The sequence below is a fragment of the Eptesicus fuscus genome, chromosome 2, assembly GCF_027574615.1.
Source record: "Eptesicus fuscus isolate TK198812 chromosome 2, DD_ASM_mEF_20220401, whole genome shotgun sequence".
In the NCBI taxonomy this organism is placed as follows: Eukaryota; Metazoa; Chordata; class Mammalia; order Chiroptera; family Vespertilionidae; genus Eptesicus; species Eptesicus fuscus.
The window spans coordinates 47,006,729-47,030,814 of record NC_072474.1 but is presented as its reverse complement, the minus strand read 5'-3'; the positions used below and the strand labels follow the sequence as shown (position 1 = coordinate 47,030,814).

Genomic DNA, 24,086 nt, shown 5'->3' with positions numbered 1-24,086 from the left:
AGGTCCTCTGTGTCATGGCTGTCTGACCTTGTGGCTTGTCACTTGTTCATCTGTCCGAACTTCTGTTTCCTTATCTGCCACATGGGGATGATCACGCCAGCACTGTCTGCCTCACAGGGTCGTCGAGAGGCCAGGGGTGAAGCAGGCTGCTCACACATAAAAGAGAAGGAAAGAGACTGCTGCTTCCCGGGTCACGTGGTTGGCCCATGTTGTAGATGTGGGGCGTGAGGTTCAGAGAGTCCACTGAGCTGGAAAAAGAAAGAACTGGCATTTGACCCCAGGTTGGCTCAACCTGAAATCCCCTGCCTTTAAAAAAGAAAGAAAGAAAGAATTAACTTTACTGAGCATCTTCCTGCTCTGCGCCAGAGACTGTGTTAGACATGGTTCTGTACTCTCTTGTTTAATAAAAGTTATTCTGTACTTCCTGGGTGCTTAACATAGGAGAAACTATAAAATCTGACTGTTTGTTTATCCCTGAAAGAAAATAGGTTGTAACAACGTTCTTTTCTTCTATTTTCCTTTCTTCTTCTCCCTCCTCATCCCCCCTCTCACTCTTCTCTTCCGCACCCTCTCCTTCTTCCTATTATATTCTAACTTGCAGTCTAACAGAGAAGAATCCATGCGTAGTTTAATAGTGTCTGTGACACGATGCTTTTTATGAAGGAGTGATGTTCCTTGAAAGAGTGTTCTTCTGCCACCTCCCAACAATCTCCGAGACCTCTTTCTCACAACACACACCAGCAAAACCCAGAAAACAGGTTTTTCAGGAATCGCTGTCATGTACCAACACTGTGCTAGGCAAAGGAGAACTACAAAACATTGGGCAGACTGGACAGAGGGGAATAAAAGTGATCAAGCCAAGTGGTACCCAGTACAATACAAAATGTGAATGGGCTTTGGAGGTGGACACACCCGAGTTTAAAGGGCCACCCACTCACTCCAGTTATAGGAAAGATGGCGGTTCACTTGGTCTTCATGTGCCTCAGTTTCCTCGGCTGTGGACTGGGGTACCACTACAGGCATCCACAGGGCTGGTGTGAAAACTGGCTGAGTTAACATGGTCCCTTTTCTTAAAAAAAAAACAGTAAGTCAGGACATACAGATGTGTGCACTCTGGGGATTTAACAAGCAAGGGAGGTAAGACAAGAACCCTATGGTTGCCACGTGGTTTTATCATCTTCTCGTCGCAGTAAGTTGCCTGTAGTTTTCCTGTCCTGCTCTAATGATAGTCCCAAAGAAAGGGACAGAAGTGGGGTTTTGTGGACTAAAGTGGTGAGGAGTGTGTCATGGAAGACTGAGAATTAGGTCTTACCCTTGAAAAGTGGGTGGTTCTAGGTAGAAAAGAGAAGGAAGGGACACCCCCAGGGGGTAGGAACCACTGAAGGAAACTGAGAAGTGGTGGCGAGTATGACGAATAAGCAGACTTACCACAGAGCCTTTGCACGTGCTGCTCTTCCTGTCCAAATGCTGTTCCCAAGCCCCTCGGCTCCTACTCACCTCTTCCCTCGTTCCACTCCTGTTCTTCTTCCAGAGCTCAGCCCTCATTGCTCCTTCAGGAAGTTTTCTCAGACTTCCTGACCCAGTCAGATCCCTACAGTATGTCCTTTGTCAGCGCTTCACAGTTATGCATTTGCATTTATTTGTGAGATTCTCTGATTATTATTGGTCCTACTCTTTAATTCCCCCCAAAACAGGGGCTGTGTCTGTTTTGCCCTCACTCTGTATCCCTTCATTCCCTGACTTACTGCAGGGCATGAAACATACAGGGGCTTAATAAATAATCATTGAATAATTGGACACATTTTGGTTATCAGTGAGGATAGGAGAGTTGATATTTGAGATTGCTAATCCCATTAGGTTCCAAGCACTGTATCAGCTCATTTAATCCTTCAAAACAATCCTATGAAACCAAGTGTGTTATTACTTTCATATAGAGGTGGAGAAACTGATATCCAGAGATGTTAACCATCTTTCCCTGTTGACCCAGCTAATAATTGGCAGCAGATGGATTGGAGCCCAGCAGCCTGGCCTCTGAGCTCTTGGAATTAACCACATTGCTTTTGTCCTCTTCCTCTTCTTTAATTACCATCATCATCGTCACTTCATGAGGAAAACTACGCAGAAAAATAACTACTTCATGTGTCACGTCTTACCTTCATGTTGACTCTACATTCTGCCAGAGTGGCAGGGTCACATTTACTCAGCAAGCAAACTAACCACTTTGAATTCTGATTCCCAGAAAATTCTAGACTACTCTTAGTCATGTACTTTGCCAGAGCATGGCAGAGTTGTTTTAAATGAAAGGAGGTGATTTGACTAAGTTTGGTATTATCTGAGACCTTGGTTTCTACTTCTTACTCAAAAAGCAGATCTAGCCTGTGGTCATCAGGAGGTATTGAGTCATGAAGCTCCTGGAAGAAAAGTTTAATTCATCAAGGAAGCCACAGAATCCTGAGCACCCCCAAGAAGGGCAGCTGTTACTATAGTAACATAATTATTACTAGAAAATTAACGAAGCCCAATAAAATATGACACTCTGGAAAAAAGATTTACCCTAGGGACAAAAGGGGCCTTCATTCGTCATTTATACTAACCACCTGCCTTTAGACAGGATTTTTTTTAAAACATCATCTCAGGGCAGTTGTATTATTTACAGATCTCTGGGTAGAGAAGTACAATATAGTAGTAAAAAAGGTAATAGGTAACACTTGCCTACTATTGTTACTTACTGGTCAGTGTTCCAAAGACTTTACATGCATTAACATATTTAATCCTCACAACAAACCTGTAAGGTCCTGTTACTATCCCCATTTTACAGATGAGGAATTGAACACAGCCCAAGGCCACAGCTAGTAAATGGTAGACCTGTCCTTAAACCCAGCTCGTCTGCCCCTCAAGCACTTGCACTTACAATGCCCCCTTAATAGCTGATTACTCAAGTTGTCATCTGTGTCTCCTTGTCTGTAACTGAAAACTTACCTTGTGTTTGAGCCATTAGTGTTTAATTAAGAGCCTGCTATGTTCAGACTCTTTCAAAAATGATTCCACCTTTCTGGAAGATACAGTTGCTTTCTATAAACTTAACTTCCAAGGGAACTGCTATTCAAAAAAGTAAGAGGGAGGCTGAAAAAAGTACCCACATTCTCCATAAAACAAAGGCATTTCGGAATCAACTGCAAAGAGCTCTCAGCTATCCTGGCATTTTATAAAGTACATCACACCCTCCCTCTCCATCCCAGTTCACCATATAACCTGAAAATAGTATCATGTGTTTTCTGTCTCACACTTCAGCTTTCTTCTCAGTCAGTATTTTGGAAAGTCCACAAAACCCAGGGGCCTCCCTGTCCTTGCTCTGTGGTCTGTGTAAAAACCAGATGATGCCATGCCGACCTGAACTCTTTCAAATGGCTCAGCGCATTAGTCACCGGCAGATTTTTCAGGTACCTTTCCTCAGAGTCTACCCAGTTCCTCATTCTTGCCACCCTTTAATCGTGAAGTCATAGAAAGAAAAAGATGTGAGTACTTTTGGGGGACACCTCCCACCTCTTCCCTTCAGTGACTGATTCCTTCCTAGTGGTGACATGGAAGGGCCCAGATATCCAAAGTGGTTGGGCTTTCATCACTGGATTCCTTCTGTTGTCCTGCTCTGGTGGAAAGCCTGCCTGATTTCACCCAAGTGAAGCATTTCGCCATGCCTTACACTGTTGCATTTCTGTGCTTAGTGCACTTAAAAAGTGGGATTACATGATCCATCTAGCGCTGCTTCCACTGTTCATTTTCCGCTGAAGAAGCCCCTGTGGAGTGTGTCCTCATATAACAAAGAACAACTTCAGATGTCAGCACCAAACGCAAAACTGGCCTCAGCGGTCCAGGGAGTATGTAGGGACAACAGCCAACTTTGGAGCAAACCCAGTACTTTCCATCCCCTGTCCTGTCCTGAAGGGGCAAAGGCTTTCTGCCTGTTATAAAAGGTAAAGCATTAGGTTCATAATTCGTGTTATGCCCAGAGGGCTTTTTAAATGCTATGCCTGTTTAAGAAATTGTTTATTTGTGCTTTGAGGTGGTCAAACCTGACTTAATCGTAAATATTTTTTGTGATGAGCTTGGCTCTGCAAGGACGGGAGGCCACACCCACAGGTGGCCGTGGTCCTTGGGAAGGCCTGTTAGAGGATTCGGAAGCAAACTCTTGCCGCAGCTCTGAGTCAAGGTTCAGGCAGAGAAGCCCTAAGGTTTCCAGTGGAGCCACACTGTTGGTTAGAGGGTAGTCTCTCCCCCAAAACCTCCTGGGGAATAATCCCAACTCATATCAACTTCTCAATTCTCGCAATGAGAGATTGGATTGGGCAGGGGGGAGCCATGCTGAAAAATCCTAATGAAACCCTGCATCAAGGAAATCTGTTATCTGTTTGGTGATATGCTATTAGAAGCAGACTGGTTGAAAGTCTGTTTCCAAGAAATTTTATTGGCAAATGTAGGTTCTTCCTCAGGTTCACCAGATGGGATTCCTGTCCACTTGTTTGCCCACCTGAGCTCAAGGCTGCTTGTGCAGATTAAAATATTTCTAATGATTGTAGAGTTGAGAGACCCTGGATTTAGGTCATGCACTTCCTCGAAAAGAGGCAGTATGAGTTTCGGAGATAGGATGACCAACTCTTAGCTCTGAAAGTCCTGTGTGCCGGGAAACCCTCTCAGTTCTGGGCAAACTAAGATGGCTGGTCACCCTTTGAGGAGTTACAATGTATTTCTAACAGTTGGGCTGAATTTATGACAGGATTCTGATTCATAGGATTTGGGGAAGTAAAAACTAAAGCCATTGGTCTTTTCTGTTAATATGAGTTTAGTGTTGGGATTCTCTCAAAGAAGGAACCTGTGGTCTGCTCTAGGGTCTGAGGACCAACTAGAGGAGAAAGGTTGTCCAACCTCCCTTTGCTTAAAATGTAATCATCCCCTTGCTGTTTCCTTTTTAGTGGAATTGTCACTTTAATGGTATAACAGTAAAAAAGATTTATTACCTTAAATGGGAAAACCTGATTTTATGGAATAAGAGTGCAATCTGTGTCAGATATAAGGATTTGCACCTTGGAAGCGCACTTACTTGAATTGAAGAAAACTACTATGATCTGGGCATCTGTAACTCAGTTATTGGAGCTCATAGCAGAGAGTGCCAGGCTCAAGTTTCCTAACCAATCACTGCAACCCTAGTCTGTGAGCTGGGTTGTCCATTGACAACCTTCAGAGCCAGGTCCCTGGCAAGACTCTCCTGCCTATCTCATGGCAGAGACATAGGATGCACTGCGCCTGCTCGCATCACTCCTTCCCGTGATTTCCATTCTCCAGCAATCCCAGTTCCCTTCTGACAGATCTTTTACCCAGCTCTGATGACTGAAAATTGTGATGAAGGTGCAGATGAAAATGTATTCTTGGTTAGTAGGAAGAGGGTGCTTCGTGGCTACACAGCATCCTAAAGATGTGCTGTTCCACCTTCAACAGTACGGACTGTATTATATTTGGTCTGCTACCAAATAGTAGATCCTCCACACACAAAACCACCACCATTAGCATCCCATCATTTGCTCATCACATATTTTTAAAAACAGAGCCTATTTTTTATACTTACTGGCTTGTCCTAAGCATTTTCTATACTGCAATAGAGTTAGATGCACTCACTTTTATTTATTTATTTATTTTTCAAGAAATCTGGTGTTTTTGTTTGTTTGTTTGTTTGTTTTAGAATTCGGCTTGCTTTTGTTTTTTTATTTTTTTATTTCTTTATTGTGTCCTCATCCCTCCATTAACCCCCTAACCCCCTCCCCCACTCATGCCCTCACCCCCCTGGTATTCGTGTCCATTGGTTAGGCTTATATGCATGCATACAAGTCCTTTGGTTGATCTCTCCCGCTTACCCCCACCCTCCCCTACCTTCCCTCTGAGGTTTGACGGTCTGATCGATGCTTCTGTGTCTCTGGATCTGTCCCTGTTCATCAGTTTATATTGTTCATTATATTCCATAAATGAGGGAGATCATGTGGTATTTATCTTTCTCTGACTGGCTTATTTCACTTAGCATAATGATCTCCAGTTCCATCCATGCTGTTGCAAATGGTAAGAATTCCTTTTTTTACTGCAGCGTAGTATTCCATTGTGTAGATGTACCACAGTTTTTTAATCCACTCATCTGATGCACTCACTTTTAAAATGTGCTTCTTACATAGATCTGCAACTATATGGGACCTGCAAAGGTTATTGTTCAGCTGGTCACAAATGGAAAAAGCATCCACCTGCATGCACACAGCCTGGTGGGGAAGCACTGTGAGGACGGGATCTGCACCGTGACTGCTGGACCCAAGGACATGGTGGTCGGGTAAGTGAGCGGATGCGATGCCATGGAGAGCAGATAGAACATGGCACCCAAGACTTGGACTGAAAAGGCCCTCTTCATTAGGGGTCTTTCCACGACCCTCAGGCTGGGAATGAAAACGTGTGCCCTCTCTTGGATTCTGAGGCATACAGTACCCACATGCCTGGTTTCCCTGAGGCAGCCCAGTGTGCACCTGTGGTCCTGGCCTCATTACTTATAGCACCTCCTTTCCCTGTCAGAAGTGGCTGATAGATTGCATGGCCACTTGATCTTGTGCCACTTTTAGCAAATTTTTTTTTCTGGAAATAAAGATAAGAGCAAGTTAGAATAATTATACCAGAAATCAACACTTTATGAATGGTTTTATAATCTTGATGATTCCTTTAATGGAGTATTGACTCTGGATTTATAGTGTGAACATTTTGAGCATGAAGTGGATAGATAAATATTGTTTCAGTTCTGTGCTACTTAGGGAGTGTGCCACAGGTAAGAAGTCAAGGAATGCAAATTTGTTTTGGCATTAATTAGACTTGACGAAATGTAAATACCAAGTGACTTCTTCATTTAAGGTTGGTCAACCGATCAGACCAACCAGTGAAAGAAGTATTAAAATAAATTCAGTCCAATTGCAGTAAGAAATTTTATTTAATTTTTTAAAGTATTTTTCAGGGTTTCCTAATACTGGTTTAAATAGTTTGGGATATAATCCCAGTTAATCTGGACTGTTCACTCAAAAGAAAGGAATTGCTTAAGTCAACTGTAATTAAGCTGATGGTAGCATTTCAGGCTTTGAATTCCGATCAAGTTTCAAGTCAGTTGTTATTGGGGAGGCCGAGCTTTCATGTTCCTAGGCATTTCTTTGTTTGACTGTGAAAATATTCAAGTGTGAAAAACCTAGAGAGAGAGCTTTCTTTTAAGTCACTAAAATCTGATGCTTTTGATGTTAGAAAAAAAAGGACTCTAGATTGGAGGAAGAAGCTTAAATTGATTTGAAAAATTCAACTGTGCTTTATATAAACTTGTTTCAACATCCTCCTGAAAGACTGGCCTGTTTCCTGTTGTGTGTCACGGTTGGTTCATGGTCTGGGTTGGAATAGCCTTGCAGTTCCTGACTGACCTGTGAGAGCTTTGAAATGCTGGGAGACTGTCAGAGTTTCAGACGAATTGGTCACTTAGTGTTTCTGCAGATTTACTCCAATAGGCTGCTGTCCGTTTGAAGTGTTATTCTTGTTGGTCCTGTTTAATCTGTGTGATCATCATATCCTTTAGAGGAAATTATGAATGAAGTTCCCTACTTTTTTTATATTTGTTATTATAAAACTTGCAGTATGTTGTCTGTAATTTGGTGTTTCTGTGGTTTAGTTTAGTAACCTTTCAGGATTCTCGAAGGAACTAATGGCTATTTATTTGGGGACCTACAGCAGAGTCGAAGTAAATTCCGTTTCCAAGGCAAGTGAGGAAATCTTTTACTCTTTTGCAGTGCTGGAGCGTGGGGTTCAATGGTTGGGAGAACACATTCATTCACACTGCATTCATTCATTCATTCATTCAACAAACATTTTGACCATCTAAGTTCCTAAATTTGATCATCAAGGTGTCTGGTCATAGTGCTGTGGGACTTCCTAACCCTATACAATTTCCCTGAGAAATTTAATCCAGAGATGCCACTTGAGAGTTGCAATAGCCTCTTGTTCAGTGTTCTGCAAAACATTGGTACTCCCTTTGTAATTTGATTTTTAACAGAAACTTTTGCTTAAAATAGTTTCCCAAAATGCAGTATTTCCTTCATGATTCATTTCTCCCCCCCTCCCCCCACTCTAAAGTTTCCAACGTTAGAACCTGTTGCATTTTAGTTGAAAAAATATCATGCTAGTAGTTTGGAAACCAGAATTCTCTTTTCATTTCTGTCACTCTCAACAGTAGGACTGGGGATAATTTTTTTAAATATGTTTTTATTGATTTTATAAAGAGGGGAAGGGAGAGGGAGAGGGAGATAGAAACATCGATGAAAGAGAAACATCTGTCGGCTGCCTCCTGCACGCCCCCTACCGGGTATTGAGTCCACAACCCAAGGCTTGTGCCCTGACCTGAATCAAACCGTTACCTCCTGGATCATAGTTCAGTGTTCAACCACTGAGCCACCCTGGCTGTACTGAACTGGGGACAATTTGCATGACTGCTTGAGAACTTGAATTTCTTGCCTTCTAAAATATGTGTTGAGCTACCAAATTCATCTCCAGGCTTTTTACATCTCCATAATTCTAGACTAAACTGACTTTAGCTAATGTTATGGAGTAACATGAGCAGACTTGCCACATACGTATTTGTGGTATGTCATCGATTATTATTTAGTTCTAACATGTAGGTAAGAAGAGCACATAGAGAAATTTAGGAAGATAGCCAGCGTTATTCCTTAGACTTGTCAATACTAGAAATGGAAGATAACCTGTTTTCAATAATATAGCTTAGGCCAAAGGTGGATTTACAAGCAGGGCACTGATCCAACACATCAAAAAAGTTACATTAAAAGGGACACTGAGAAGATAAATAACCTTTAAATTATTAAAACCAAAAGAATTGCCTTTCTTTGGGGTAAAACTTAATTTTCAAATATATTTTATCTATATTAAAATATTCATGATTATGGGTTTGATTGCTTTAACTTGAAGGATTTGCCCTTTTAAATTTTTTTAGTTATCTTTAATTTTGCCTTTATATTTCTTATTCATTTATTTAGTTAGTCTCTAGTGCTGGTCCTCATAAATATAATCTTAGTTTGGTATTATATTTTTGACCCTGAATATCAACAATCTGGTTCAACAACATTTTGGTTCTCTGAAATTTTCAGGCAATAGAAACTGTTGTTTGACTTTGCCTTAAGCAACTATCCTCACCAATAATCACCACACCCTCCGTTTGCTTCCTGACAACCCTAATTTAGAGATGTGAAGTCTTTTTTTTTTTTAACTAAAATTTATGGCATATACCAATTAGTAAGCACTAGAAGTAGATATATAATTTTTTTAAATGCAAAAGAGGAATGTGGCCTCCCTCAAGGAGTTAGAGCAGACCATATTAAATTGTTGTTTTTGAGGGTCCAAAAACAATCAGTTATTGGCAATTTCATCTGGGTCAGCCTTAGTACACACAAAAGGAGTGTTTGGAGAAAATAGGCAAAGTATGGACTAAGATTGTAAGTATCCGACTTCCAAATTAGGGTGTGAGTTGGAGGCTGCTTTTTTTATATATAAAAAATTTTAAATTCTTGTGGGCCAAAGAAATTATATGTCAAAATGGCAAGGAACTGACAAGCTTTACACTGGAAGTCCAACAAAAATATTTATATCCAGAATATCTAAAGCAAATTACTTTACAGACACTGTTTGTAGACTTCTTTTATTTATTTATTTTAAATTTATATTTATTGTTGAAAGTATTACAGATGTCCCCTTTTTTCCCATTAATCCCGCCACCCTAATCAGGCCTTCACTACACTATTGTCTGTGTTCATGTGTTATGCATATATACATATAAGTTTTTTGGTTAATCTCTCCCCACCCCCCACCTTCCATCTGAGATTTGTCAGTCTGTTCCATACTTCTATGTCTCTGGATCTATTTTGTTCCTCAGCTTATTTTGTTCATTAGATTTCACTTATAAGTGAGATCATGTGATGCTTGTCTTTCTCTGACTGGCTTATTTCGCTTAGCATAATACTCTCTAGGTTCCTCCATGCTGTCTCAAAGAGTAAGTGTTCCTTCTTTTTTATAGCAGTATAGTATTCCATTGTGTAGATGTACCACAGTTTTCTAATCTACTTACCTACTGATGGGCACTTGGGCTGTGTCCAGGTCTTAGCTATTGCAGATTGTGCTGAATGAACATGGGGTGCATTCTTTTTGATTGGTGTTTTGGGTTTCTTATGATACATTCCTAGAAGTGGGATCACTGTATCAAATGGCAGTTCCATTTTTAATTTTTTGAGGAAAACTCCATGCTGTTTTCCATAGTGGCTGCACCAGTCTACATTCCCACCAGCAGTGTATTAGGGTTTCCTTTTCTCCACATCCTTGCCAGCACTTGTCATTTGTTGGTTTATTAATGATAGCCATTCTGACAGATTTGAGGTGATACCTCATTGTTGTTTTAATTTGCATCTTTCTGATGATTAGTGACTTTGAGCATTTTTTCATATGTCTCTTGGCCATCTGTATGTCTACTTTGGAGAAGTGTCTATTTAGGTGCTTTGCCCATTTTTCAATTGGATTGTTTGTTATCAATGAAGTCCCTATTAAAATACCAATGGCATATTTCACAGAGCTAGAACAAATACTCCAAAAATTTACATGGAACCAAAAAAGACCCTGAATAGCTACAGCAATCTTGAGAAATAAGAACAAAGTTGGATGAATCACAATATCAGATATCAAGTTATACTACAAAGCCACTATAATCAAAACAGCCTGGAACTGGCATAAGAATAGTCATATAGATCAATGAAACAGAACAGAGAATTCAGAAATAGACCCAAGCCATTACATTCAATTGATATTTGACAAAGGAGACAAGAGCATACAATGGACTCAGGACAATTGGACAGGTACATGCAAAAAAAAATGAAACTAGACCACCAACTTACACCATACACAAAAATTAACTCAAAATGGATAAAAGACTTAAATGTTAGTCATCCTACATAATAAAAGGGAAGTATGCAAATTAACCATCACTCCGCTATGCCCACGATTGGGCCAGCAGGAGGCGAGGGGGCGGGACTCGGGGTGGCCAATCGCGCTGGCAGGAGGAGCTGGGAATGGAGACTCGCGAGTGATCCCTGGCAAGCCAAGCCGGCTTGGGCTGGGGGAACTCAGGCCGCCAGGCCTCACCCCCAAGTCACACGATGGCTCGTAAGCCGCGCCGGCTTGGGCTGGGGTCTCAGGCCGCCAGGGCCACGTCCCCAAGCCGAGTTGCTTGGGCTGGGGTCTCAGACCGCCAGGGCCCCGCACCCAAGCCGCAGGATCCCCTGGCCATGAGGACAGCTTGGGCTGGGGTCTCAGACCTGCAGGGCCTGGCACCCAAGCCGCATGATCCCTGGCCGAGGCGGCTGCCTGGGCTGGGGTCTCATTCCTGCAGGGCCGGGCACCCAACTGCATGATCACCCAGCCAGCAGCAGCGGCAGGGTGGTGCACCCCCACCAAGCTATCTTCAGGCCAGTGAAGGCAGCCTGGGCTGGAGACGCACACCCCCACCGGGCTATCCACAGCCAGGCTGAGATGGCAGCCTGGGCAGGGGTCTCAGCTTGGCTGGGCTGAGGCAGCAGCCTGGGCTGGGGTCTCAGCCTGGCCAGGGCCCCATCCCCTGCCAGCGGTGGCAGCCTGGGGTCCCAACCATTGAGTCACACCAGCCAGGCAGATATGGAGGAATCTTAAATGTTTCTTTTTTTTATATAATATATATTTTATTGATTTTTTACAGAGAGGAAGGGAAAGGGATAGAGAGCTAGAAACATCTATGAGAGAGAAACATTGATCAGCTGCCTCCTGTACACTCCCCACTGGGTATGTGCCCCCAACCAAGGTACATGCCCTTGACCAGAATCGAACCTGGGACCCTTGATTCTGCAGGCCAATGCTTCATCCATCCGCTGAGCCAAAACAGTTAGGACTGTCCAATATGCTAAAGAAAAAACCCTATCTAATAAAGAGGGAATATGCAAGGGAGGGCATTTGGGGGTGACCGGGGTATCAGGGGCTGGCAGGGAAGTGGTTAGGGGGTGATCAGGCTGGCAGGCATAGCAGTTAGGGGCAATCAGAAAGGCAGGCAGGCAGGCGAGTAGTTGGGAGCCAGCAGTCCTAGATTGTGAAAGGGATGTCTGACTGCCTGTTTAGGCCCGATCTAAACAGGCAGTCGGACATCCCCCAAGGGGTCCCAGATTGGAGAGGGTGCAGGTTGGGCTGACACACACACACACACACACACACACACACACACACACACCCGTGCACGAATTTTGTGCACCAGGCCTCTAGTAAAACCATAAAAATCCTAGAAGAAATCATAGGCAGCAAAATCTCAGACATCTCTGGTAGCAATATATTTACCAATACCTTTAGGGCAAAAGAAACAAAGGAGAAAATAAACAAATGGCACTACAGCAAAATAAAAAGCTCTGCACAGCAAAAGAAACCATCAACAAAATGAAAAGGGAGCCCACTGTATGGGAGAACATACTTGCCAATGATATATCTGCTAAGGGATTAATTTCCAAAATATGTAGACTACTTTCAAATCTTATGTGAGCTCTGAAGTCAGTGTTTTGAGTCCTGAGATGAATTATGGGCAGGTAAAGGGGCAACTTTAGAATCTCAACCCAATGACACTGGGATTCAAACCTTCCCAGAGGACAGCAGCAGTCCCCAGCTGATGAGGATGCTGGGAACATCTTGCCCAGTGCAGAGGATATCAAACCTGGCTGCGAATTAAAGGCACCTTAGGTCACTTTATAAAAATACTGATGCCAGCCCTACTCCCAGAGATGCTGATCTCTTTGGTCTCACATAGTGTAGAGCAGCGGTTCTCAACCTTTAGGGTGATTGGGAATCTCCCAGAGGAGTTGTTAAAACACAAGTTGCTGAACCCCACCCTCAGAGTTTCTCATTCAGTAGGTTTGGGATAGGGCCCCCAAATTTACATTTTAATAAGTTCTTAAGTAATGCTGATACTCTGGTCTAGAGACTTCTCTTTGAAAACCACTGGTGTGGAAGAACATGGCATTTTGAGTAAGAAACAGGATTGTAGTCTTGGTCTTATTAGCTGTCACAACCTTTCTTATTTTTATTTTTGTCAGGTTTTATTGAAGTATAATTTAAAGGCTGTAATATAAACCTTTAAAGTGAACAGCTCTATGAATTTTGACAAATACTCGTATATGCACCACTGTCAAGGTATAGAACAGTTCCATCATCCCCCCAAGTCTCTGCGCGCCCCTTTGGAGTCAACCCCTGCTCCCATTCCAGGCCCTGACAACCCGTGATCTGATCTCTAGCCCTATAGTTTAGTCTTTCCAGAATGACATACAAATGGAATCATACAACATGTAGCATTTTTAAACCTGGCTTTTCACTTTGCATAATGTATTTGAGATTCCTTCAGGTTGATGTGTATATCAGTAGTTTATTCCTTCTAGTTTTTACATAGTTTTGCACTGTATCGGTATATCACAGTTTGTTTATCAATCCACCTGTTGAAAACGTTTGGTTTGTTTCTAGTTTTTTTTATGACAAAAACAGTTTTTGTGTGAACATAAGTTTTTATTTCTCTTAGGCGTGGGTAAATATTTAGTGGTATTTTAGGGATGCATTTATGTTGATAAGAAACTGCTACATTGTTTTCCAAAGTGGCTGTGCCATTTTGCATCCCATGTATTTAACATTTATGATTCTCAATTTGTTTAAGGTACGTGTGCTAATAATAGTGTCTGCTCTTCATTTTCTATTACATTTTATTATAGAAACTTTCAAACACATACAAAAGTAGAAAGAATATAATTGAGCTATTCTTTGTACCCATCACCCAACTTCAACAGTTATTACATAGCCAGCCTTAATTTAAATATACTCCTGTCTAGATAATCTTTCAGTTATTGATATCTGGTTTAGTGCCATTGTGATAAGAGAATACTTGGTATGATTTGAATCCTTTTCAATTTATTGAGACTTGTTTTATGGATCAGACTATGTTCTGACCTGGTAAATGATTCTGGGTACTTAAAAAGAATGATTAACCTGGTCAAGTTGAATCAACGTTCCATAAATGTCAGTTAGATCAAGTTGTTTGATAGTGTTGTTCAAGTCTTCCATGTCCTTACTAATTTTCTTCCTATTTGTTGTATCAATTATTGAGAGAGGGTGTTGAAATCTCTGACTATATTTATAGATATACCTAGTTCTTCTTTCAGTTCTGTAAGATTTTTGCTGCTTATATTGTGAATCTCTTTTATTAGATACATAAACATTTAGGATTCTTATGTCCTCCTAATAAATCTATCCCTTTTTCATTATGAACTGATCCTTTTTATCCCTGGTAATATTCTTTGCTCTAAAATCTACCTAAGCTGATATTAATATAGCAGTGTAACTTTCTTTTGATTAATGTTAGTTTGGAACATTTTTTTTCCATTCTTTAGTTTTAACCTATTTGTGTCTTTATGTTCAAAGTAAATATATACTGTAACAGTATATAGTTGGGTCATACTTTTTTATTCCATTTGACACTACCTTTTAATTGGGGGACTTAAATAATTTATATTTAATCCAATTACTGATATAGCTATGTTCAGATTTACCATCTCGTTGTTTGTTTTCTGATAGTCACATCTGTTTTTTGTTCCTCTTTTTCTGCCTTCTTTTAGGTTAATTATTTGTTATGATTTCATTTTACCCCCATTTGGTTTATAACTTTTTGTATTTTTAGCAGTTAGTTTATAGTATACATCTTACTAATAAACTTAATATAGTCTAACTTTAAGTACATTACATCTCTTCATGTATAGTATATGAGCAGTATACTTTCTTTTTTTGTCAAAATAAATTTCCATCCAACTGCCCTCCCCTGCTGGCCTGATCTTGCCCCCAACTGCCCTCCCCTGCCAGCCTGATCTCACCCCCAACTGCCCTCCTCTGCTGGCCAGTTTGGTTCTGATTGGTCAGTTTCTATGCCAGTCAGCATCAAAAGCTCTGCCTCCTAGGCAGCCATTGGCTCTCCTTCACCCAGATTTGGTTCTGATTGGTCAGTTTCTATGACAGTCAGCATCTCTGGGGCTATCAACAGGGCCTGATCAGAAAGGCAGGGCTGATCAGAAAGGCAGCCCCAGTGGAGGCCTGGAGGGAAATGGAGGTGCAGCTGCTGGCCAGACCCAGAGAGAAAGAGAGAGGCAAATGCTGATCAACAGCTGCCACAGAGGCTACAGATCAGACCCTGCTTCTCTCTTTAGGCCTCTCTCCAGGCCTGATTCGCAGTCCCCTCAGCAGTCAGTGCTGGGTCACCATGCCTGCAGCCTTAGCAGTCAGTGCTGGGTCACCACAGCAACCCAGCGCTGACTGCAGGTCTGACTTCTGGTTGGTCGAGCCTCCAGTCATTGTGGATGTGAGGGACCCAGGGTTTTTATATATTAGGATAATACATGTTGGTCTAAAACATATGATGCAATATATTGTTTTTATTTTTGCTTTAAATAGTCAATTATCTTTTAAATAAATTTTAAATAAGGAAAAATGTAATATATTTACTATTTGCAGTGTTCTTCATTCTGTTTCATAGTCAAGCGTCTGAGTTCATTTTCTTCTACCTGAAGCCCCTCCTTTAATTTTTCTGTAGTACTGATCTGGTACTGATAACTTCTTTCAGTTGTTGTACATCTTTAAACTCTTTGTTTCATCTTTGTTTTTCAAAGATATTTTTGAAGAGTATAGAATTCTATATTGGCAATGTTTTTCTTACATGTCCTTGATATATACTGCTCTAGGGTGTTCTAGCTGGCCTTAGTTTCCAACAAGAAATCTCTCCTCATTCTTATTTTTTTCCCTATTCACTCAGTCTATTCTTTTTTCTCTATTAGCCTTTCAGATTTTTTCTGCATTATTAGTTTTAAGCAATTTTATTATAATGGGCTTTAGTGTAGTTTCCTTCATGTATCTAGTGCCTTAGGGTTTATTAAAATTATTGGATCCCTGGTCAAAAACTTTTCAGCCATTATTTTTTAAAATATTTTTTCAATTCTTCTTTTTCCTCTTCTCTGGAACACCAATCACATGTATGGTGTCACAGCTCATTATCAGTTCTTTTAGAAATATTTTTTATTTTTTTCCTGTTTAATTTTAGATAGTTCTATTACTATGTCCTCATATTCACTAATCTTTTTACCTGTCGTGTCTAATATGTTCTTAATCTTATCTAGTGTATTTTTCTTCTCTTGACATTGTAGTTTTCATCTCTACATGTTTGTTTGTGGTGTCTTTTCTATCTTCCATAATGCTTTCTGTTTTCTTGACCACTGAGTGTATGGACCACATCTATAATAGCTATTTCAGTGTACTTGCCTACAAATTCTGTGTGCTCTCTCATTTCTATATGTGTTTCTATTAATTGATTTTTATCCTCATTATGAGTTATATTTTCCTACTTCTTTGCATGCTTGGTAGCTTTTTTATTTTGAATCTTGGATATTGCATGCTGGATTTTGTGTGTGTGTGTTTTTAAATATTTTTGAGCATTGGGATAAAGGTAAATTTGAGAACAGTTTGATTCTTTCTAGACTTACTTTTATGCTTTGTGAGGGAAACCAAAGCAGCCTTTACTCTAGGGTTAATTTGATACCATTAGTAAAGCATTTCTGAATATTCATCCTGATGATTTATGTAGTTCAAAATTTCTTGAATTATTCCAACCCTGTGTGTCCTCCAAGAATTGTCTGCCTACTCCTCTCTGGTGGTTCTTTTCCCAGCCTTGGGTCATTTCCTCACATACGTGCTCGATAGTACTCAGCGGAGCACTCAAGGTGAAGCCCCTGTATACCTCTGAGTGTCTCTCTGTATGTGATTCTTTTCTCTCTGGGGCTCTGCCTATGAATTCTAGCCTCCTTGGCCTCCTCAAATTTTTAACTCTGTCTCCTCGACTCTGGGAGATCACCGGGTCCTGTTTGGGGCCCCCCTTCCTGTGTTGCAGCCTAGAAACTCAAAGCTTTAAGCCAGCATAATTACAGGAGTCATTGTATTTGTTTCCCTTTTCTTAAGAATCACTGTCCTGTGCTGCCTATTGTCCAGTGTATGAAAACTTTTTTATGTGTTTTTGTTGTTGTTGTTTAACGTAAAAGGTTCAATCTGGTCTCTGATACTCCATCATCACTTGATGCAGAAGACTGACTTCTGTATTGTTTCATTTATCACCATAGTAAATTCACTGTTCACATAATGAATAATGAGGATGTTGCCTTTTCTACAGGGATTACATAAAATAATATACCTGAAGAGTACCCTATAGATCAGGGGTCCTCAAACTTTTTAAACAGGGGGCCAGTTCACTGTCCCTCAGACCGTTGGAGGGCCGGACTATAGTTTTAAAAAAACCATGAACAAATTCCTATGCACACTGCACATATCTTATTTTGAAGTAAAATAACAAAACAGCAAAAACACCCTCATGTGGCCCGCGGGCCGTAGTTTGAGGACGCCTGCTGTAGATGATAAAGTGTAAAGTGCTACAACGATATTTGCCATTGCCATTACCTAGGGGAGTACCTGGTTTTCCCATAGTTTTGGATGTTCTTTATAGGAATAAGGATCAAAAAATGGAGATTTTTTTTTTGAGAAATTACCTATGCCTCCATGCATGTTAGTATGCCATGTTGTATATTTTTCTGTGCTGTATTAATTCATGCATTCATTGATTCAATAGGTATTTATTAGACATCCATTGTTCTAGATACTGGATATCTCTGCCCTCAAGGAGTTCAAATTCTCTCTTAGCATATTTTCTTCTGTTTATGTCTCAGCTATCCCATTTTTTCCTATCACTGTCTGGACATGTGTCTCATTCTATCTGTGGGCCTCTGTTTGAAGGCTCATCTCATTCTGCCTTCGCTCTTATATTTTCTTACCATAGTTTATCTGGTCTTTCCACATTGTTATATTATTTGCTTCTTTCAATCCAGTTGTCATGTATTTCTATCTTCTCTGTACTTATCTTTTTTCCTTCTTTTTGGGTGAATGTCAGAGTAAAACAAAAGACCTTCCAAACACTTACCAGGCTTTAAAAGATCTGTGCCACCACTTCCCTCTTTGAACCCCTTGACCTCTTCTTCCTTTTCCTCTATCCCAGTGGTCGGCAAACTCATTAGTCAACAGAGCCAAATATCAACAGTACAACTATTGAAATTTCTTTTGAGAGCCGAAAACTGACTTCTGCGCATGGGCCATGAAGTTTTAATCACACTGTATGTGCGCGCCCACACGTGGTATTTTGTGGAAGAGCCACACTCAAGGGGCCAAAGAGTCGCATGTGGCTCACAAGCCGCGGTTTGCCGATTACTGCTCTATCCACCTTGGCCTCCTTGCCATAATTGTTTTTAGAAAACACCAGGCATGACCCTACTTTAGAGTGCTTGCACTTGCTATTCTTCCACATATCTACGTCTTCCCCTTCACTTCCTTCAAATCTTTGCTCAGTTGTCATCTTTTCAATGAGCCCTTTCTGGCCTCTCCCTATTTTAAAGTGCCATGCCTTCTACTATTTCTTCTGTTCCCTACTTTATTTTTCTTCGTAACACTTATCTTCTAAATTACACTATAAAATTTGCTTCATTTCTTCTCTGTTGTTGCACTAGCATATACATTCTATGAAACTCGGGATTTCTTTATTGCTGACAGGAGCAATAGGACACTGCCTGACGCTAATAAAGAGTTGAGTCAATATTTGTTGAATGAATGAGTCTCCTTAGTAAAGTGCTTTCTTTTTTGTTTGTTGTATTACATTTATTAAATATACTTCTTTCATATACTTTATTTAAAAAACAAATGGTTGGAGAATTTTATATATTTTCTTTAGAATCCCTTAAATTGCTTTATTTAGCTTATTAACATATTTTGTCCTGTAGGCATGTAACCTTCATGATAAAAGGTTCTCCATCCCTGATTACAGATATACCTTCAGGCATGAGCCCATGTAGAATTAGAAAACATTCTAGTAATAATGAATAATTTCAATCTTATAGATAACTTAAGAGGAGGTGGAATTCCTGGAAGGGGGACCCCAAACAGGACTTAGACTTTAAATCCCATTCAGAAACTCAAGGATAATCCAAAAACAACGAACAAACAAATTCTTTGAAATTTAATATTCCTCTTATTCTGAGAAAAAGTTAGAAAAGTTAGTACTGTATTTGAATTAAAATATTTTATACAACTCTCCTAGAAAATACTTCAAAATGAGTCCATGTAAAATTTTCTATTAGGTTATCTATACTTGTCTACCCCACTCCCTGAATCATAATTTGAAAGTCTAATACACTCTAAAAGCCAAAAGGTTTTGCTAAATTTACCACAGACTCGTTTAGTGGAAAAACCCAACCTGTTCTGAAGGTACAGCTGGTTATAATCTTTATTTCCCCACTTGGTGAGTCTACTTTATATATTTCTGGAGAAATACTAATGTGTTTGATTATGGTGTGGGCCCCAGTGATTGAGGACCTGTATGTTTGTATTTTTTTTTTAATTCTCTATGCTCAAGTGAAACCATATATTCTAGTCATTGACTGCCTAACCTTGGGTTGTTGTTGTTATTGTTGTTTTCTCCAGCTTTGCAAACCTAGGTATACTTCATGTGACAAAGAAAAAAGTATATGAAACACTGGAAGCACGGATGACAGATGCGTGCATTAGGGGCTACAATCCCGGACTTTTGGTGCATCCGGATCTTGCCTATTTGCAAGCAGAAGGTGGAGGAGACCGGCAGCTCACAGGTGAGTGTCACTCTCCCATCCTTGCTTTTTTGAGAGCTCAGGCTCTTATTTCTTGTGTGTAGACTATGTCCTCATCTGTATGCCTCAAGTTTCTCTTTCTCTCATTCTGTACCCCAAGCTGCTCCCACTCTTTTCCTGCTCAGAAACCTTTGATGACATCCTCCTACCTCTAGAATAAAATCTGTACCTCCGTAGCCTGGCAAACAAAGCCCTCCCAGTCTGGCCCCACCCACCTTTCTAGCCTCACCTTCAGTCCCACCTGCCCCCACCTCTGCCCCCTGAACATTCATGCATCTCCATTCCTTTGTATGTGTATTTCTCTCCTTAAACCCACCTTTCCCTTTTCAACCTGTCAAAACAAATTCATTATTCAAGACTTAGTTTAAAAACAACTCCTCTCTTTTATCTCCCCCAGCTCACTCACTCATAAGGAATCTTTCTTTCTTTGGATACTTCAGGCACATTATAAACTATTGTCTTTGTCATTAAAATGCTATGATTTTATGTTTTCCTGCCTTCACTCATATTTTTTTCCTTCAACCCCAAACCTTGTCCCCCCCCCCATCACCTGCACCATTTCTGCTTTTATATATTCTCCTTTAGTCTGGCCAGATGAGCTCACATTCAGATGATCCAATCACCACTAACTGTGTTCCATCTTCTGACAACCAGTCTCTAAACCTTCTCACCATCTTTGACTCCTCCCCCACCCTGTGCGGCATGTCCAGCTAGTGGTCCAGCTATGCCGTGCTGTCTCTTGTGCTCCACTCCTCACTCCATTTTTGCTGCTCTTTGTCTCTCCTCACTTCTAATCCATTTTATCCCCTACGGTCAGATGGATTCCACCACTACTTAGTGTCTCCCAAGAGCTGGCCCCCGTCTACATTCCCAACTCTATTTCCCACCATGTCCCTTCATGTCAAACTGAACTACTCCATAAGGTGCCATGGTTTCTCATTTCCTCGCCTTGCCACATTCTTCCTATACTTGAATCTTCCCTCTTTCTGGAATGCCCTTATTCACCCTCTTCGTAAGTGCAAGTTCTACCATCCTTTCAAGATTTAGAGCAAATGTCTCTTCTTCTCCAAAGCCTCTGGGTTCTCCCCTCCTTTGGAATTCCATGTCACTTCATCGGTAGCTCCTGGCGTGTCCTCATCACCTGAATTATCACCTTTTATGATATAAGATAATTATGATTATATCCATCAGCATCAAAGTTCCATCAGCGGGGAAGGAAGGAGCCAAATGCAGTTGAGTCGTTCAGTTCCTTCAAAAGTACTTTCTGAGTACCTACTATGTGCAAAGGAGGGTTTTAGGCACTGTGGAATGAACACAGTCTCTCTTCTCAAAGAGTTTGGGGATACTCAGTTTTCACATTTCACAAAACCTCCGATGCACAGTTGGCTTATTACATTCTGTCCCATCACATTGTTTGTATCCTCAACTCTTACTGTAGAGAGAAAAGGGAGAGTTCGTGGAGAGATAGGAAAGGAGAGGCACTTTGCTACATGGAGGACAGATTTTACTGTAATCCACAGGAAATGTAGGTCTTCTTTTGATGGCTTTAATTTTGGATGACATATATGGGATAAATTTTAAAATTTTATTAACAACATGAAGAATTTCTTTAAAACAACACAGTTTTCATTTCAAGCTTATGTTTTGGGGGCTTGATGAAAGCACCCTGTCTAAAATGCCCTCGCTTCACCCTTGCCCTGTGCTGGATGGTCCTAGATCGGGAAAAGGAGATCATCCGCCAGGCAGCTCTTCAGCAGACAAAGGAGATGGACCTCAGCGTGGTGCGGCTCATGTTTACAGCTTTCCTCCCCGACAGCACCGGCAGCTTCACCAGGCCCCTGGAGCCCGTGGTATCAGACGCCATCTACGACAGCAGTGAGTGCTTGACTCCTCATGGGAGGCTGCTCCGTACAATGTCAAGAACAGACTTGCAGCCTGCCCGGGCAGTTACTTACTAGCTCTGAGTCCCCGGGCAAGTAATTAATTACTTGGAGCCTCATGTTTATCATCTACAAAATGGGAATACTAAAATCTAATATAAAAAGTTGATGTCGGGGTGGAGGGGGTGAGGGGGAAAGAAAGGAGACATCTGTAATACTTTCAGCAATAAAGATAAATTAGGAAAAAAGTTGAAATGTTAAAAGGTGCTCAGTAAATGTAGTTCTCCTCTCTCAGATGTGTGTTTTAGTCTTTTACGTGTAATGCCAAATCTCATTCCTTACCAAGGCCTTGCTATGAGGGTATAGTGTTTGTGCTCTTAAATGAGAAAAGTATCTTAATTTTTTCCACTGGGAGTCCGAACAAAAGTTAATAAGAGACAACTATTTTTCTTACCCACCTAATTCTCACATTCTTGATAGCTTTATCAAGATAGAAACTTCAGCCCTGGCTGGTTTGGCTCAGTGGATAGAGCGTCGAAATGCGGACTCAAGGGTCCGGGTTCAATTCCAGTCAAGGGCACGTGTCCAGGTTGCGGGCTCGATCCCCAGTGGGGAGCGTACAGGAGATAGCCAATCAGTGATTCTCTTTCATCATTGATGTTTCTATCTCTCTCTCCCTCTCCCTTCCTCTCTGAAATCAATAAAAATATATTTTTTTATTTTTATTTTTTTATTTTTTTTACAATATAGTGTAAACATAACTTTTTTTAATTCCTTTATTGATTAAGGTATCACATATTTGTCCTCATGCCCCCATTCCCATCCCACACCCCTCCCCACACATGCCCCCACCCCCCTGTTGTCCCCAACCGCTGGTTAGGCACATATGCTTGCACACAAGTCCTTTGGTTGATCTCTCCCCTTTACCCCCTCCCTCCCCTACCCTCCCTCTGAGGCCCGACAGTCTGATCCATGCCTCCTTGTTTCTGGGTCTGTTCTTGTTCATCAGTCTATGTTGTTCATTATTTCCACTAGATGAGTGAGATCATGTGCTATTAGAAATACACTTAAAGAACCGAAAATGAGACAAGCAATAATGATTATGGTGACAGGAAATGAATCAGTCTGTAGTGAGTTTCTTTCTGGGCCAACAGTTCTTTAGAGACCCAATTACAATGTCCAACAGTTCCTTATGTGTACATGTCGGCACTGACATTACAGTACTGGATGGTGGAGAAATGGTGGTAATGCAGGTCTGACTCTCTGGTTTGGTCCTGGGCAACCTGCAGTGATGCACAGCTGCTAACTGCTAGTATGGGAAGACCACGTCAGCGTCTTCCATCTCTGGACTGCTTCTCTTCTGTCTTCATGGCTGGAGTAGTCCTGTCGATTCCTCTCTGTTGCTGGAATCCACATGGTCTCGGAGTTGTTTTCTGAAAATATACCCACACCATGGGTATAAGACAGCTCAAACAATTCTTGGAGTAAGAGGGCAGCTGTTGTCGGCCAAGTCTCTGTCAGTCACCTGGGTCCTGATCTGAGCTGGCATGGGAAGCACGAAGCAGCCATGGGGGCAGGAGACCTCCCTCAGAAGGGGATAGGGTTCAGGCCCCTGCAATGTTGCGGGGGCGGGGGGGGGTTAAAAAAAAGATAGAAACTTCAGGTTAACTGAGTGAGCAGCATAGATAGTATGTGGCTTCAAATTTCTATTTTAGTCTGTGGTTCCTAGAATTTTTAAAGAGTTTTATAATGCTCTTCAAATTTACCATACAAATTTGTGTAGTAAAGTTTTTGGCATGTGTGAGATTTATTAAACGGATATTCCCAGAAAGCCTGCAAGTGCACTACGTAGGCTCATTGACAGTTTCTAGGGTTTGGTCTAAGTAGGAAACTCCAGGCTCCAAGGACAACTAACTGATTTCTCTAATTTAAACAAGTTTGAAAGGAAGTGAAAGAGTTATAAAATGATGTAGACTGTATCAGAGATCATCTTAAAATGCAGGTGTTGGGGGAACAAGAAAAAAGGAAGCTTTATACCAGTACCACACAAAACTTTTGCCCCTAACCACACAGAATTCTAATTTAGTTTGGGGAAAAGAAATATAACATCTCCATTTTTCCTTTTCTGTAGAATAAAAATTAATAGATAGGTTAAGAAAATTGTGTTTCTCCTAAATTTACAGGACTCTTATAAATGGTATATTAGTATCATGGAAATAAGTCTTGACCTAATTGAAATTCTACCAACCCATGGCTTCGTTCCTCCCAGAACGTCAGAAGAGCTCTCTCTTTCTGTCTCAGTCTCTCTGACTGCGTT

The 24,086-nt window shown here is 41.0% G+C and overlaps 1 protein-coding gene across 1 annotated transcript in view; it reads left to right on the top strand.

The window, feature by feature from the left end:
• Window positions 1-24,086, top strand: part of NFKB1 (nuclear factor kappa B subunit 1) — a 132,928-nt gene that overhangs the window by 68,079 nt on the left and 40,763 nt on the right. The window contains exons 6-8 of the mRNA XM_008156643.3: window positions 6,213-6,361; window positions 19,708-19,871; window positions 21,606-21,764. Coding sequence (XP_008154865.2) covers window positions 6,213-6,361; window positions 19,708-19,871; window positions 21,606-21,764 — 472 coding nt within the window. The remainder of the gene's footprint in view (window positions 1-6,212; window positions 6,362-19,707; window positions 19,872-21,605; window positions 21,765-24,086) is intronic.